The sequence below is a fragment of the Centruroides sculpturatus genome, unplaced genomic scaffold (assembly GCF_000671375.1).
Source record: "Centruroides sculpturatus isolate CEXI.00-Female unplaced genomic scaffold, Cexi_2.0 scaffold1329, whole genome shotgun sequence".
In the NCBI taxonomy this organism is placed as follows: Eukaryota; Metazoa; Arthropoda; class Arachnida; order Scorpiones; family Buthidae; genus Centruroides; species Centruroides sculpturatus.
This window is the reverse complement of record NW_019385579.1, coordinates 29,001-47,750: the sequence shown is the minus strand read 5'-3', so window position 1 is coordinate 47,750 and position 18,750 is coordinate 29,001. Positions and strand designations below refer to the sequence as shown.

Genomic DNA, 18,750 nt, shown 5'->3' with positions numbered 1-18,750 from the left:
TTTCTTAAGGTTAAAGTTTAACCATAGCATGATTTTAAAGTAATTTTTCTTCATTAAATTTTCTCAAATTTTTAAACTTATTTTCAAATATGTTGATTAATTTATCATATTCAAGATGAGCTTCAGGATTTATCTTGAAGCAATAATAAATGAATTTCATTCATTATATTTTGCATATACAGGAGTTTTTCACATTTCAGTATTTCATACAACTAAAAATAAAAAAAAAACTCACTTTACATGCAATTATTAAAAAAACTAAAAAACAAATAGTTTGTTGTATATACTTTTTTGTACTATTGATACATTTTTACCTTTAACAATGTGATTGAATGGTTTTCTATACACTTCTCTGCATCAATATTACTTTCATATGCAAAACAACCAAAATATGAAGACTAAATAACAATAAATTATTATTTACTTTTTAAAATCATCCCTGCAACTAACCATAATTTTTTTGGTACAAGTACATGATATAAGTCAAACATGGTCATAATATATTATAAATAATATGCTGATTGTTCCATTTGAATAATAAAATTTTTTTAAAAATAACTACAATATATACATTTTTATCCCATTATATACAAGATAAATATGGTAATAAAGTACATTTAAATATACTAAAATCTTAATTAGTTTTAGATACTACTACTTATTTTAATTCTCATAAAATTAAAATAAATTTTTTTATAACAAACATAATTATACATATAAATTAAAAATGAAAAACTCTAACCTTAGGAATATCTATAAGTTTTTGTAACTGTATACCCTGTCCAGGTCCCATGTGGGAAATATGATTGAAATTTGTAGGCCCAGAAATAATTCGTGAACGTCTATCTGTAGTACTGTTGATAAAAATCAATAAATTAGCAGTATTGAATAATTAAAAATAACATGAAATACATATTATTTCTTACGATTTATTTGTTTTATCTGGCTCTCTCATTGAGAATCGACGCCTTGTTCTTGCAAGAACAGCTTTAGCTGTTCGACCACGAAGTTGTCCTCCTCCATGTTCTGGAACCCGTATTAAATTTTCATGAAAATGAATATTATGAAGATAAATTATATGAGGAAGATCTGCAGCTAAAACAAATCCAATAATTCCTGTTCGACATAAAGGTTTTGCTTTTTTTAAACTAATAGTTTGGATCCAATCTCCAGTAGCTATTTCAAACACATCTATATGAGTTTCACTATAAGTGCAGAGATAACCATCAGAAACACCTAGAAAAAATATTAATTTTATATAATTCAAAAAATAAGTATAAAAAAGTATATTTTAACATCTCAATTTACAAAATTATTTATTTCATGTCAAATTAAAAAAAAAAATAAAAATAAATAAAATAAAACTTTCCAATAGCAGTTTATTTAATTAATAAAAAGAGTTTGCTTGTATTCATACTAATAGAAAATTTACTATTATTTAATGATAATGATAAATGAATAACTTACTGACAGCAACTGGTATTGCTGGAAACATTAATTCACGTTCTCTTGTCTTTTTACCTTGTGAATCAACATATACTCCAAGATCTATATAATTAAAATATTTATAATGTAAAAATAAAAAATATATTATTTTATTTTTATTAAAATGATCTAGTTCATTAGCTAATTAAAATTTTTTATTATTTTAAAAACAAATCAAAAACCCCATTTTATTATGTGTGCAAGACTTAAATATTGTTTCCTTTGTTTCCAATTAAATATAAGAATTATTTTGTAAAACTATACATTTTTAATGAAAAATCTCCCAATCCTATTAACTTCTGATTTCCAATGCACATGTCAACTGTCTTAACTAATCATTTAGTATTGTCACAGTATACAAAGTGCTGACAAAATGAAAAAGAATAATTTTTTGAGTTGAAGCAAATATCATTTATTAGTGTAATATACACCCACATTGACAATGATGACAATAATATTGATGCCATAAGCATTGTCAACACACAAGCAACACCATATTAAGGAGTCATGATATGGCTTGTGTGTTCCCACTTTGGCCTGAATGACTTCAGGAAAGCTAGAAGCAGTGTGCTTTGTATTAAACAATATAATATAATTGTTATTGAATTCACAGGACTATGAAGCATCTCATATCATATATTAACTGATATTTTGTATTAATAGAATTTTTTAACATTGAAACAGGATTATGAATCTATGTTTCATTAATGCAGACTTTGCAAAAACTATTAATATAATAATAGGTTTGATTGTACTATAATTTCCTTCATATAACCCACAAAAATTGCTAGGATGAATAGCCTGCATCTGCTTTCAAACTGACTTTAAAATACAATTAACCCTTGGGTTATATGCAGGAAATTATGATAGTTTAAAAATTTACAGGAAAGAGATTTACTGTAAATCATTCCATCAAACAAATCAAATACTCTTTATTTACGTATAAAAATATTTAATATCATCAACAATTGCTAATCTTGTAAAAATATAAAATCTATACATCTCATATATAATAGTTTCTGCAAAACTTTCTGTTATTACTACAATAATTTCTATCATTCCCACAAGTTGAGAAACTATAAAAACTACATGCTACAGCCAAATAAGAGATGTCCTTAAAGTAAAATAAAAATAATAAAGTTTCAGTTCTCTTAAATATGATAAATCTCTTCGATCTATTTTTGAAAATATCAATATATATAAAAAATTCCGGAGGTAAAACTCAGGCCCCCATAACCACTAGTATTCAATTTTTTCTTTATTGAAATTGAAAGTCATTGTTTTGAAAAATTTTATAGATCTCTATTATACACAAAGCAATCATAAGTGTCAATCTCTATTAAAAAGACCAGATCTGGCTATCTAGTGAACCCTAATAAAAAGTTAGTTTAAGTCATTTTTGGGGATATATACTTGCAAGTACAACTAAAATTTACAAACTACTTAGAAATCAATTTTGTCATATGTTATTCTCTATAGATAGTAGGAGCTAAACATTCAACTCTCAAATCAGTATCATTGGAACAATCTAACCATTATATTATCTACTTTAAATATAAAAATTTTAATCTTCCTTCTCAATTATTTTAGAATCACATCTGAATGAATTACTAATAAAAGTAAAATGGAAAAAAAGAAAAAAGGGGGGAGAATGTTTAAGACCACTTCTAAATTACACTAGTTAAGTTCTATGTTTTCACAGCTACTTTGGATATGTGGGATATTGGTGTGAATTATTCAAAGGTTTATTTGAATTCTTGCAACTTTTTATTTTGCAGATTTTTCACATAAAAATATGATAAATATTATTAAGAAGCCTAAGGCATTTAATTTAACAACTAACATTATTCAATTTTATCAGTAAATAAATTTATAAATAATATTACTTACGAGTAAATACAAGTAAATATTCATTATTAGAAAGTTCCACAGATACTAATGCATCCATTGCATTATGTGCAAGATAAGAAAGAGAACTGCAGTCAGAATTAATCAAACCTGAAAATGTAAAGAGATATTAAGACATATATGATTAAATATTTAAATTATTTTTTAATTAAATATATATAAAATACTGTTTTAGTTCTAACAGATTTTTGATAATAAAAATGAATGAAATTAAGTATAAACATTAATTAAAATCAATTTTTTTTCAGTACGTGTAAATCTTTTTAAAATTTAACATTAAATTATATTGTGTATAAATTGATGATTAAAATTCCAAAAACAAGTGAATAAAAAAAATAAAGTAAATTTAAACTTTTAATTCTAAAAAAAAAAAAAAAAACTACATTTTTGCACTTGAATAGCATTACATCTGAAACTGCCAAATCAGTAAATTTGAAAGAAAGTAGTGAATGTTTTAGGTAAAGGTGAAATCCATAGTTTATTTTGTAGATGAACTAGCTAGTGTTTTTCAAGACAGAGAAGGAAAAAGCTAAACTTTGAGAAATATTCAAAGCTTTCTGAAATATAAATTCCTTCTTATTCAAAGAAAGAACTTGTTTCAGAAAACCAAATTTTGGAAAGATTTAGAAAAGACATGCAAATGCTACTTATGATGAAAATATTAGTTTCAAAAAATGGAAAGAGATTTTAAACAAGCATAAAATTTTGCATAAAAATAATCTTGCAAATACTTTTCTGCTAGCTCATCTTTTATATCTTCTGATTTTTCAGTTATTCTTATTAATAAATATTTTTATTGTAAAGATAATGTGAATTTATATCTAATTTATATTCCAGAGAAGTATAATAGTATTTTTTATTAGTCATAAATTGCATTTTATAAATTTTATAAAAATATAAATTCTATGAAATATTGAAATTATGAAATATGCAATGTTTAATAAGGAAATAGTATTCTGTAACTTACAGACTGGTGCTGTATCAGAACGGAGAGAATACATGCAAAAGGAAGACTGGAAGCCAACACACAGTTTGTCTCCAATAATATCGAGGCACTGAGGTGTTCCTGGAAGAGTTATGTCACCACGTTTTTGATGTCTGCCTTTAAGCCTATTTATTTCATACATAATTACCTAAAAATGGAATTATTTGTGTTAATAAGTCACATTTATATTTAGATAAATTACTGCACAATGTACTAGATATAAATATATATAAAAAATTACTATATACCGATATTAAAATCTAATGAATATTGAAGAATAAAGATAATAAATAAAAACTAGGTTGTCTAAGAATCATAAATCTTCATAATAATGTACAATTAATTCCAAATAATTGTAATTATCTAGCATTAGTTTTAAATCATAAAAACAAAAACAAAATATCTATCAATTAAACTTTCAGTAATAATATTCAAACAATGTTGTCCAAAACTGACAATACACTATTAAAATAAAAATTAATTAAAAGTCCTTTTGCCTTTCAAGCATTGAAGACTACATCAGTAAATAGAATATAATTTAAATTACAAAAGTTTCTTCATGAGTTGTAATATTTTTCAAACAATTTGAAAAACATTACAACAAATATACACACACATTTGTTTCTCTTTTTTCAATATGACCCACTGTAGAAGAACAGGGGCCGTATTCTGGTCATTGTCTCTTATCTCTCATCTCTCACAAGCCGGTTGCTGATTGGCTAATCATTTGTTTACATCTTGAGAGATCATCTAGACAACTTTTTCTCTCAAAGACACTCTCGTTTCTCAGAGATGAGTGGATAGTTGTCTTTCGACTCATCTTTTGTCTTGATATATCCAACATGGATGACTGGATGCTACTCACGCTGTACAATCATATTAGAGAATGTTCTCTATCTCAGGAAAGAATATTTTGAGAGAAAATGCTGATTTTTTTCTAGTGTCTACTCAGAAATGCCACTGATTCCATTTTTTTTAATTATCCTACTGAACTATTGAATATGATGTTAATCTTAGATAGTTAAATTAAGGAGAAATTAGATGGTAATATTTTGAAAAATATCTAAGTACGCACACTTTTCTAACTTAGGTTATTAAAATTTTCATTTGTTAAGAGACAAATTGACATTACAATCTGTAAAACATTATAAAATGAAAAACAAACTTCGTCAAAATTATGTGGTTTATTTGAATATGTGCTTTCCTTGCCACATGATCTATATGTACTCTGCATTTTCGAAAATTTTACAATTTTATTGGTTAAAATTCTATATCATGTTGTGTGCGCAGATAACCCAAACATATATAATCAACCTAGTAGAATTGTGACGTCATCAACAAAGACGAGATCGTTAAAAGTGACCAGATTCACCACTGTCTCTGAGAAACGAATTTCATCTCTCGTTTTGACATCATTCATCCTTGAATGAAGAGACGAGAGATAAGTGACCAGAATATGGCCCCAGGTTGTTGTTAAACTAAACGTTGCTAAGTGATGCTGTCAAGAGTGTTGCTGAATTCATTTTCTTAGACCATTGCACACAGCAATCCTTGCAGCAGTCTCACTGGTTTGAGGTTAAATCTGTAGGACTTGTTTCAGCTGTTTTTTTTCACTGTAACAAGATGGCTGCCTCCATGATGGAGATGTGTGAAGATAAATTCTTATATGATGTAACAGTAAAATTGTAAGGTTTTGATCACCATAAATCAATTTTCTGTTTGTACCAATTTTTTTAAAATACTCATAGTAAAATAAAAGATTTGATAAAACTTGTATATTTAAAATGTTTCATTATCTACTAATGTATGCAGCTTTTATTTAATGTATGCAGCTTTTTTCACCAACTTTATGTTGGTGAAAAAAGCTGCATACATTAAATTTAAATCATTAATTTTACCTCCTAAATAAAGCCTTAAATAGCAAAAATAAATTACTTTTAAAATGTTTTGAATTAAATAATTCACAAAACATTCTAACAGCTCACCGAGATCTACCATTTTGGAACTGCAATACTGCTCCATGTGTGTTGTTAAAAGACCTTCAGCACCAATTACATTGCTGAATTTATCAATAAGCTGAAAGTTTACTTGCTAATATATACAGTTGGCATTGTCCACTTGTGTGATGATGGCGTAAGGACTTGAGGTATTATTTCAGACCATAAACAGTTGGATATAGCACAGGTTAAATAATTTTTTAAAACAATAAATTTATGTCCATAATCAAAAACTATAGATTATGCTATTTCTATTTAGCATTCTATTTCTATTTCATTTCTATGCTATAAACTTTTTGTTTTTTGAAAAATATTAAAGAAACAAGGCTTTAGTATTGCAATAAAGTTTTTTTTTATATAAAAAAAATAATATGAGGCATTGTAATTAATAATTAAAACTGCTAGGTGGTTTGAAACTTCAGTAATACCACAACCTAGGTTTTGTACATTATTTACAAGTATTTGAATTAAATTCAAATTAGAATCTAATTCAATAATTATAAAATTACAAAAAGCTTAATTTTGAGAGTAAGGATGGGTTTTATAAAACATTGTAAGTGCTAACAAGTAAAATCATCAAGTCTGACCCTACTTGAGAAATGACACACGATGCCCTTTATCTCCCCATCCCGTTGACCTTTATTCATCAAACTTTAATAGCATCAATCCTCTAATACACAAACCTCCATGCAAAATTTCAGAAATTTTCAACAAATAGCATAGGAGATATTAAACTTCAAAGAAAGCAAATAAAATCTTGCCTCCCACACACACACAGTAAAAAACCCCAAATTTTTTTTGTATTTCTAGATGTTTCAAGATTCAGAGTCCAAAAATGTAAAAATCTTGAGGGTTCATTTCTGACTGACAACCATACTTTCTTCTGTTATTTAGAACAAAGCTAGGAAAGTAGAAATAGACCATGGGTAAACAATCTAATAGTGTTTACTATTTTCCAATAACAAAGTTGGAAAAATGAAAACTGACTAATATTGTTGTTGATATTTGATATTACTGATATTGAGAATTGTCAAAAGTTATGAAAGTTAAATAATTTAACAGCCCAATACTAACAAAGTTTGAAATTAAAATTGTCAATGAATATAATTTCATTGTAATTTAAATTTTAAATTTGATTTCAATACCAACAATTTAAACCATTTCTAACTGATCTCTTTGGATTCCCACCCTTTTAATGTTTAGAAATTAAACTTATTATATTTTGCAAATATTCATCACCAAGGGGCAGCTAAAAATCTACATTTATCAGTGCTTACTTCAATAGATAAAAAGCTCCCAATATGGCATAGATAGAAAGGAAAGAAGACATCTCTGTTGCTACCAGTGCCAAGTTTAAAAAAGTGTTTGTTTTTAGTCTAATATATATTTTTTCATTGTTTTTAAAGTAAACGTTTTAAAAATTGTTGGCAACCAAATTGAATTACAAAGAAAAGTTGATTATCAAAAGCTGTATTCCAGAACAGTGAGAGTGAATAAATGATGACTATTTTCCAACAGATTTGGTCTTCAATTTTAACTTTAAAATTATGTTTGTATGATTGGTTGACAAATCTCAATTGTAAACAATTTTTAATTTAAATGTGAAAATTAATCCTTCTCAAACTTTTAAATTTCTTGCTTTGACTGGTTAGAAAAAAATTCAGTTGACTACAGAGTAATAGTGATTTTAATAACAAATGGTATCTGTTTGGTTGATTTTAATAACAAATGGTATCTCCACTTTCTGATTAAATTCTGTGCTGTTTCATCATAAGTACAGGTATCCAACACAGTTCAAAAATTGGGGATATCCCCCATACAATGTAGTTTCTGATTTTACTCTAACATGGTTTGGTAATCCTCTATAAAAAAATTTTACAATTTTTAAGTGCAAACTCCATTATTCGATAATTTTTTTTTATTCAAGTAAGCATGCATGTTGTCTCAAATTTTCCCATGGATTTTAGAATAGTAAAATTTTTAATTTATATTGTGCCTTTCAATGCATTTACTTTAATGAAAACTGATAGCACAATTTTTTACCCTTGTCTTAGCTTTACTATCAATCAGGGTGTTGTCGTCATTACTTTCAGACTTTAGCCCTTAAGACTGTCACTGTGTTTTGTTATTATAGACTAGTTTTTGTATTTAGTAAAGTTCATTTAAACTTTTTAGATAAGTGTTACTAAATTTTTTTAACTGTAGATATTAATTATCTAAGAATGATTACTTCATTCATAAAAATGACGAACGAAATACAGTGATATCTCAGTATTCAAACACAAATTCTGGAGGGGGAATCACCCAGTACTTGACTGAACAAACATGATCCTTTAGAACAAATTTTTTATTAATAATATATTTTTCTTTTTATTTTGTCATTCATAAAAAGTTATGATAAAATTTAAAAAAATGAAGATGTTGCTGATATTTCTGATCAAGATCAACAAAAAAATATTGAAATTGAAATATTGATATTGAATCAGAAATTAACACCACTTTGTAAAAAAAAAAGCCTTGTTTAACTAAAATTAATATTAATGCGTCATACAGTACTTTTAATTGTGATTGTTAGTTAATTATTAATTGCTTTCATAAACATATTTCTTTTAGTAACAAAAAAGAATAGTACACTTGTGTTAACTGTTTGAACCTAACCCTATGTTTTGTATTAGTCCTTTGTTTCGTATAGCATGATTTAGATAACATGGCACTTTTTCAGAATATAACTACCGTGTTATATGAGTGATATCTGTATATTTATATTCTCTATGCACACACTATTGACTCAAATAATAGTCAATGGTTTATCCAAGTTATTTAAATCTTGAATTAATGAAATTTGTGCCATGTTTAGCTTTTGAAACAAAATAATATAATAAAAGCTGATAGCAGTATGCAATAAAATTTTCTGTTAAAAATTTCTCATGTTTATTAGTGAGACATTAGTTTTGTAATTGTGGTAAACTGTCTTTCAGTCTTTTTACTCTATTAATTTTTTATGCAGATATAATGCAAACCATTATATATAGTGTTTATTTTAAGTTTTTAGATTGAAGAATTAATTTATTCATAATATTTAATTTAATATTATATCGTTCCATCCTGTTTATCCATATGTAATAATTGCTCTNGGTAATTTTTAATATGTATCTTACACAGCATTATTAATATGATTTTGGAGGTTGCAGAATGTATTAAATTACTTTAAAAAATGAAAAATAACTATATCATTTGATTTCATGATATTTTGTATATCTTAAAAATAATTAATTCTGTCCCGGGATCCTGGGAAACAGTTTACTTTTATCCTGGAATTCCGGGACAAGCAAAAGTTTGAAAAGCGGCCAATTTGTACTGAAACGGATCAGTACAAACTTTAGTTAGAAGAGCATATTCTCATTCATCTACACAAGAGGCACTTAGTGAAGAGTTAACATGCATTGAGAAGATCGCTGTTATGCATGGCTACCGCAATCTTGTTCCGAGAATCGTAGAACGCCATGAAAGAGCACTAATGTCACACAACACCTCTAGGATGACATTAAGAGACAACCACAGTATTGAGGTGGAAAGGATCTCGCTTACATTCAACCCTATCTTGAGATCGGTATACACAGCTATAGCCAAAAGACGTAATGTCTACATTGCTTACAAGAGAGGCTCAACTATGTTTGACATACTACGTAATGGGAAGGACCCGTCTGACCTGATAAAATTGCCAGGAATATATCGGATCCCTGTTAGGGATGAAAGATTCGACAGAGATCTAGTTTACATAGGGTCTACGAAACGCTCGATGGGGGTAAGAATGTGTGAACACAAAGCAGACATACGTCACAACAGAGCCACCATGTCACTGTCGGTATATGCTTCTGACCTGGATATTACGGTTGACTTCGCGGGGGCAACGTTAATAGTTAAAACAACACAGATGGACCACCTCAAATGGCTAGAGGCGGTGGAGATGTTTAAGGCACACACTTCATCGGAGTGCATTAATACACGGGAGGAGATGGCTCTTTCGTATGCTAGGCAGGCTGTTTTGCATAATGATTCGTAAAGATTGATTTAACACCGGATGATGTGGAGGGGGGACACATGACATGGAAGGCTAGACTACTACATCGTATGAATAACAAGAGAAATTACATAATGATTAGAAGATTGAATGGGACTCTGAACAACCGGGAACACAACGTGTACAACACGTGCGCAATGGACACCGAGCATTTGAAATATCATCATTTGTTTTTTGAAAAATTTCATAGCGGTGTTCCAGAATATAAAAAATCCAGTTTGAAAACCTGAGGAAGAACACAGAAGGTGTACCGAAAATGTTTGTGCATTAATATTTTACGATTTCGCATCGATTACAGGCTTAAGTAAGTCGTAATTTTGTTTATACAACCCGGTGTGCTTGTAGGAGTTATTTAAAGAATCTGAATTTACAAGTTATTCTGAACATTCTTTACTGCCCAAACCTGGCATTATCAGGCTTCTGATTATTCCCAAAATTAAAGGTATTGAAAAATCAATGTTTTCAAGCTGTCAAGTTCAAGTTGCTATATGATAATGGATCAAGAAAAAGCTAGAAAGATTTTTTATGTATGGAATGCAAAAACAAATTAAATGTTTAAAAAAATGTGTCACTCTAAATGATGATTATGTTAAAAATAAATATTTATGACTAAAATAAATAATTTTTCTATTTTTTAAAATTGAGCATATTATATCTTTCTCAAATTAAATATATAAAACTGGAGGCCTTATTTAATAATTAACCCTCATATTTTTTCTTAAGGTTAAAGTTTAACCATAGCATGATTTTAAAGTAATTTTTCTTCATTAAATTTTCTCAAATTTTTAAACTTATTTTCAAATATGTTGATTAATTTATCATATTCAAGATGAGCTTCAGGATTTATCTTGAAGCAATAATAAATGAATTTCATTCATTATATTTTGCATATACAGGAGTTTTTCACATTTCAGTATTTCATACAACTAAAAATAAAAAAAAAACTCACTTTACATGCAATTATTAAAAAAACTAAAAAACAAATAGTTTGTTGTATATACTTTTTTGTACTATTGATACATTTTTACCTTTAACAATGTGATTGAATGGTTTTCTATACACTTCTCTGCATCAATATTACTTTCATATGCAAAACAACCAAAATATGAAGACTAAATAACAATAAATTATTATTTACTTTTTAAAATCATCCCTGCAACTAACCATAATTTTTTTGGTACAAGTACATGATATAAGTCAAACATGGTCATAATATATTATAAATAATATGCTGATTGTTCCATTTGAATAATAAAATTTTTTTAAAAATAACTACAATATATACATTTTTATCCCATTATATACAAGATAAATATGGTAATAAAGTACATTTAAATATACTAAAATCTTAATTAGTTTTAGATACTACTACTTATTTTAATTCTCATAAAATTAAAATAAATTTTTTTATAACAAACATAATTATACATATAAATTAAAAATGAAAAACTCTAACCTTAGGAATATCTATAAGTTTTTGTAACTGTATACCCTGTCCAGGTCCCATGTGGGAAATATGATTGAAATTTGTAGGCCCAGAAATAATTCGTGAACGTCTATCTGTAGTACTGTTGATAAAAATCAATAAATTAGCAGTATTGAATAATTAAAAATAACATGAAATACATATTATTTCTTACGATTTATTTGTTTTATCTGGCTCTCTCATTGAGAATCGACGCCTTGTTCTTGCAAGAACAGCTTTAGCTGTTCGACCACGAAGTTGTCCTCCTCCATGTTCTGGAACCCGTATTAAATTTTCATGAAAATGAATATTATGAAGATAAATTATATGAGGAAGATCTGCAGCTAAAACAAATCCAATAATTCCTGTTCGACATAAAGGTTTTGCTTTTTTTAAACTAATAGTTTGGATCCAATCTCCAGTAGCTATTTCAAACACATCTATATGAGTTTCACTATAAGTGCAGAGATAACCATCAGAAACACCTAGAAAAAATATTAATTTTATATAATTCAAAAAATAAGTATAAAAAAGTATATTTTAACATCTCAATTTACAAAATTATTTATTTCATGTCAAATTAAAAAAAAAAATAAAAATAAATAAAATAAAACTTTCCAATAGCAGTTTATTTAATTAATAAAAAGAGTTTGCTTGTATTCATACTAATAGAAAATTTACTATTATTTAATGATAATGATAAATGAATAACTTACTGACAGCAACTGGTATTGCTGGAAACATTAATTCACGTTCTCTTGTCTTTTTACCTTGTGAATCAACATATACTCCAAGATCTATATAATTAAAATATTTATAATGTAAAAATAAAAAATATATTATTTTATTTTTATTAAAATGATCTAGTTCATTAGCTAATTAAAATTTTTTATTATTTTAAAAACAAATCAAAAACCCCATTTTATTATGTGTGCAAGACTTAAATATTGTTTCCTTTGTTTCCAATTAAATATAAGAATTATTTTGTAAAACTATACATTTTTAATGAAAAATCTCCCAATCCTATTAACTTCTGATTTCCAATGCACATGTCAACTGTCTTAACTAATCATTTAGTATTGTCACAGTATACAAAGTGCTGACAAAATGAAAAAGAATAATTTTTTGAGTTGAAGCAAATATCATTTATTAGTGTAATATACACCCACATTGACAATGATGACAATAATATTGATGCCATAAGCATTGTCAACACACAAGCAACACCATATTAAGGAGTCATGATATGGCTTGTGTGTTCCCACTTTGGCCTGAATGACTTCAGGAAAGCTAGAAGCAGTGTGCTTTGTATTAAACAATATAATATAATTGTTATTGAATTCACAGGACTATGAAGCATCTCATATCATATATTAACTGATATTTTGTATTAATAGAATTTTTTAACATTGAAACAGGATTATGAATCTATGTTTCATTAATGCAGACTTTGCAAAAACTATTAATATAATAATAGGTTTGATTGTACTATAATTTCCTTCATATAACCCACAAAAATTGCTAGGATGAATAGCCTGCATCTGCTTTCAAACTGACTTTAAAATACAATTAACCCTTGGGTTATATGCAGGAAATTATGATAGTTTAAAAATTTACAGGAAAGAGATTTACTGTAAATCATTCCATCAAACAAATCAAATACTCTTTATTTACGTATAAAAATATTTAATATCATCAACAATTGCTAATCTTGTAAAAATATAAAATCTATACATCTCATATATAATAGTTTCTGCAAAACTTTCTGTTATTACTACAATAATTTCTATCATTCCCACAAGTTGAGAAACTATAAAAACTACATGCTACAGCCAAATAAGAGATGTCCTTAAAGTAAAATAAAAATAATAAAGTTTCAGTTCTCTTAAATATGATAAATCTCTTCGATCTATTTTTGAAAATATCAATATATATAAAAAATTCCGGAGGTAAAACTCAGGCCCCCATAACCACTAGTATTCAATTTTTTCTTTATTGAAATTGAAAGTCATTGTTTTGAAAAATTTTATAGATCTCTATTATACACAAAGCAATCATAAGTGTCAATCTCTATTAAAAAGACCAGATCTGGCTATCTAGTGAACCCTAATAAAAAGTTAGTTTAAGTCATTTTTGGGGATATATACTTGCAAGTACAACTAAAATTTACAAACTACTTAGAAATCAATTTTGTCATATGTTATTCTCTATAGATAGTAGGAGCTAAACATTCAACTCTCAAATCAGTATCATTGGAACAATCTAACCATTATATTATCTACTTTAAATATAAAAATTTTAATCTTCCTTCTCAATTATTTTAGAATCACATCTGAATGAATTACTAATAAAAGTAAAATGGAAAAAAAGAAAAAAGGGGGGAGAATGTTTAAGACCACTTCTAAATTACACTAGTTAAGTTCTATGTTTTCACAGCTACTTTGGATATGTGGGATATTGGTGTGAATTATTCAAAGGTTTATTTGAATTCTTGCAACTTTTTATTTTGCAGATTTTTCACATAAAAATATGATAAATATTATTAAGAAGCCTAAGGCATTTAATTTAACAACTAACATTATTCAATTTTATCAGTAAATAAATTTATAAATAATATTACTTACGAGTAAATACAAGTAAATATTCATTATTAGAAAGTTCCACAGATACTAATGCATCCATTGCATTATGTGCAAGATAAGAAAGAGAACTGCAGTCAGAATTAATCAAACCTGAAAATGTAAAGAGATATTAAGACATATATGATTAAATATTTAAATTATTTTTTAATTAAATATATATAAAATACTGTTTTAGTTCTAACAGATTTTTGATAATAAAAATGAATGAAATTAAGTATAAACATTAATTAAAATCAATTTTTTTTCAGTACGTGTAAATCTTTTTAAAATTTAACATTAAATTATATTGTGTATAAATTGATGATTAAAATTCCAAAAACAAGTGAATAAAAAAAATAAAGTAAATTTAAACTTTTAATTCTAAAAAAAAAAAAAAAAACTACATTTTTGCACTTGAATAGCATTACATCTGAAACTGCCAAATCAGTAAATTTGAAAGAAAGTAGTGAATGTTTTAGGTAAAGGTGAAATCCATAGTTTATTTTGTAGATGAACTAGCTAGTGTTTTTCAAGACAGAGAAGGAAAAAGCTAAACTTTGAGAAATATTCAAAGCTTTCTGAAATATAAATTCCTTCTTATTCAAAGAAAGAACTTGTTTCAGAAAACCAAATTTTGGAAAGATTTAGAAAAGACATGCAAATGCTACTTATGATGAAAATATTAGTTTCAAAAAATGGAAAGAGATTTTAAACAAGCATAAAATTTTGCATAAAAATAATCTTGCAAATACTTTTCTGCTAGCTCATCTTTTATATCTTCTGATTTTTCAGTTATTCTTATTAATAAATATTTTTATTGTAAAGATAATGTGAATTTATATCTAATTTATATTCCAGAGAAGTATAATAGTATTTTTTATTAGTCATAAATTGCATTTTATAAATTTTATAAAAATATAAATTCTATGAAATATTGAAATTATGAAATATGCAATGTTTAATAAGGAAATAGTATTCTGTAACTTACAGACTGGTGCTGTATCAGAACGGAGAGAATACATGCAAAAGGAAGACTGGAAGCCAACACACAGTTTGTCTCCAATAATATCGAGGCACTGAGGTGTTCCTGGAAGAGTTATGTCACCACGTTTTTGATGTCTGCCTTTAAGCCTATTTATTTCATACATAATTACCTAAAAATGGAATTATTTGTGTTAATAAGTCACATTTATATTTAGATAAATTACTGCACAATGTACTAGATATAAATATATATAAAAAATTACTATATACCGATATTAAAATCTAATGAATATTGAAGAATAAAGATAATAAATAAAAACTAGGTTGTCTAAGAATCATAAATCTTCATAATAATGTACAATTAATTCCAAATAATTGTAATTATCTAGCATTAGTTTTAAATCATAAAAACAAAAACAAAATATCTATCAATTAAACTTTCAGTAATAATATTCAAACAATGTTGTCCAAAACTGACAATACACTATTAAAATAAAAATTAATTAAAAGTCCTTTTGCCTTTCAAGCATTGAAGACTACATCAGTAAATAGAATATAATTTAAATTACAAAAGTTTCTTCATGAGTTGTAATATTTTTCAAACAATTTGAAAAACATTACAACAAATATACACACACATTTGTTTCTCTTTTTTCAATATGACCCACTGTAGAAGAACAGGGGCCGTATTCTGGTCATTGTCTCTTATCTCTCATCTCTCACAAGCCGGTTGCTGATTGGCTAATCATTTGTTTACATCTTGAGAGATCATCTAGACAACTTTTTCTCTCAAAGACACTCTCGTTTCTCAGAGATGAGTGGATAGTTGTCTTTCGACTCATCTTTTGTCTTGATATATCCAACATGGATGACTGGATGCTACTCACGCTGTACAATCATATTAGAGAATGTTCTCTATCTCAGGAAAGAATATTTTGAGAGAAAATGCTGATTTTTTTCTAGTGTCTACTCAGAAATGCCACTGATTCCATTTTTTTTAATTATCCTACTGAACTATTGAATATGATGTTAATCTTAGATAGTTAAATTAAGGAGAAATTAGATGGTAATATTTTGAAAAATATCTAAGTACGCACACTTTTCTAACTTAGGTTATTAAAATTTTCATTTGTTAAGAGACAAATTGACATTACAATCTGTAAAACATTATAAAATGAAAAACAAACTTCGTCAAAATTATGTGGTTTATTTGAATATGTGCTTTCCTTGCCACATGATCTATATGTACTCTGCATTTTCGAAAATTTTACAATTTTATTGGTTAAAATTCTATATCATGTTGTGTGCGCAGATAACCCAAACATATATAATCAACCTAGTAGAATTGTGACGTCATCAACAAAGACGAGATCGTTAAAAGTGACCAGATTCACCACTGTCTCTGAGAAACGAATTTCATCTCTCGTTTTGACATCATTCATCCTTGAATGAAGAAACGAGAGATAAGTGACCAGAATATGGCCCCAGGTTGTTGTTAAACTAAACGTTGCTAAGTGATGCTGTCAAGAGTGTTGCTGAATTCATTTTCTTAGACCATTGCACACAGCAATCCTTGCAGCAGTCTCACTGGTTTGAGGTTAAATCTGTAGGACTTGTTTCAGCTGTTTTTTTTCACTGTAACAAGATGGCTGCCTCCATGATGGAGATGTGTGAAGATAAATTCTTATATGATGTAACAGTAAAATTGTAAGGTTTTGATCACCATAAATCAATTTTCTGTTTGTACCAATTTTTTTAAAATACTCATAGTAAAATAAAAGATTTGATAAAACTTGTATATTTAAAATGTTTCATTATCTACTAATGTATGCAGCTTTTATTTAATGTATGCAGCTTTTTTCACCAACTTTATGTTGGTGAAAAAAGCTGCATACATTAAATTTAAATCATTAATTTTACCTCCTAAATAAAGCCTTAAATAGCAAAAATAAATTACTTTTAAAATGTTTTGAATTAAATAATTCACAAAACATTCTAACAGCTCACCGAGATCTACCATTTTGGAACTGCAATACTGCTCCATGTGTGTTGTTAAAAGACCTTCAGCACCAATTACATTGCTGAATTTATCAATAAGCTGAAAGTTTACTTGCTAATATATACAGTTGGCATTGTCCACTTGTGTGATGATGGCGTAAGGACTTGAGGTATTATTTCAGACCATAAACAGTTGGATATAGCACAGGTTAAATAATTTTTTAAAACAATAAATTTATGTCCATAATCAAAAACTATAGATTATGCTATTTCTATTTAGCATTCTATTTCTATTTCATTTCTATGCTATAAACTTTTTGTTTTTTGAAAAATATTAAAGAAACAAGGCTTTAGTATTGCAATAAAGTTTTTTTTTATATAAAAAAAATAATATGAGGCATTGTAATTAATAATTAAAACTGCTAGGTGGTTTGAAACTTCAGTAATACCACAACCTAGGTTTTGTACATTATTTACAAGTATTTGAATTAAATTCAAATTAGAATCTAATTCAATAATTATAAAATTACAAAAAGCTTAATTTTGAGAGTAAGGATGGGTTTTATAAAACATTGTAAGTGCTAACAAGTAAAATCATCAAGTCTGACCCTACTTGAGAAATGACACACGATGCCCTTTATCTCCCCATCCCGTTGACCTTTATTCATCAAACTTTAATAGCATCAATCCTCTAATACACAAACCTCCATGCAAAATTTCAGAAATTTTCAACAAATAGCATAGGAGATATTAAACTTCAAAGAAAGCAAATAAAATCTTGCCTCCCACACACACACAGTAAAAAACCCCAAATTTTTTTTGTATTTCTAGATGTTTCAAGATTCAGAGTCTAAAAATGTAAAAATCTTGAGGGTTCATTTCTGACTGACAACCATACTTTCTTCTGTTATTTAGAACAAAGCTAGGAAAGTAGAAATAGACCATGGGTAAACAATCTAATAGTGTTTACTATTTTCCAATAACAAAGTTGGAAAAATGAAAACTGACTAATATTGTTGTTGATATTTGATATTACTGATATTGAGAATTGTCAAAAGTTATGAAAGTTAAATAATTTAACAGCCCAATACTAACAAAGTTTGAAATTAAAATTGTCAATGAATATAATTTCATTGTAATTTAAATTTTAAATTTGATTTCAATACCAACAATTTAAACCATTTCTAACTGATCTCTTTGGATTCCCACCCTTTTAATGTTTAGAA

The 18,750-nt window shown here is 27.0% G+C and overlaps 2 protein-coding genes across 2 annotated transcripts in view; both read right to left on the bottom strand.

Annotated features, from left to right (window-relative positions):
• Positions 1-697: 697 nt before the first annotated feature.
• Positions 698-4,522, bottom strand: LOC111640299 (serine/threonine-protein kinase MRCK beta-like). Its single transcript, XM_023386306.1, has 5 exons — positions 4,361-4,522; positions 3,376-3,483; positions 1,468-1,548; positions 927-1,236; positions 698-854 (listed from the first exon to the last, which is right to left on the bottom strand). The coding sequence occupies exons 1-5, from the start codon at positions 4,518-4,520 to the stop codon at positions 722-724; spliced, it is 792 nt and encodes a 263-aa protein (XP_023242074.1). The 5' UTR covers positions 4,521-4,522; the 3' UTR covers positions 698-721.
• Positions 4,523-11,867: 7,345 nt separating this feature from the next.
• LOC111640297 (serine/threonine-protein kinase Genghis Khan-like) overlaps positions 11,868-18,750 on the bottom strand; it is a 35,672-nt gene continuing 28,789 nt past the window's right edge. The window contains exons 11-15 of the mRNA XM_023386303.1: positions 15,531-15,696; positions 14,546-14,653; positions 12,638-12,718; positions 12,097-12,406; positions 11,868-12,024 (exon numbers count right to left, since the gene is read on the bottom strand). Of these exons, the coding sequence (XP_023242071.1) occupies positions 11,892-12,024; positions 12,097-12,406; positions 12,638-12,718; positions 14,546-14,653; positions 15,531-15,696 (798 nt within the window). The 3' untranslated portion in view covers positions 11,868-11,891. The remainder of the gene's footprint in view (positions 12,025-12,096; positions 12,407-12,637; positions 12,719-14,545; positions 14,654-15,530; positions 15,697-18,750) is intronic.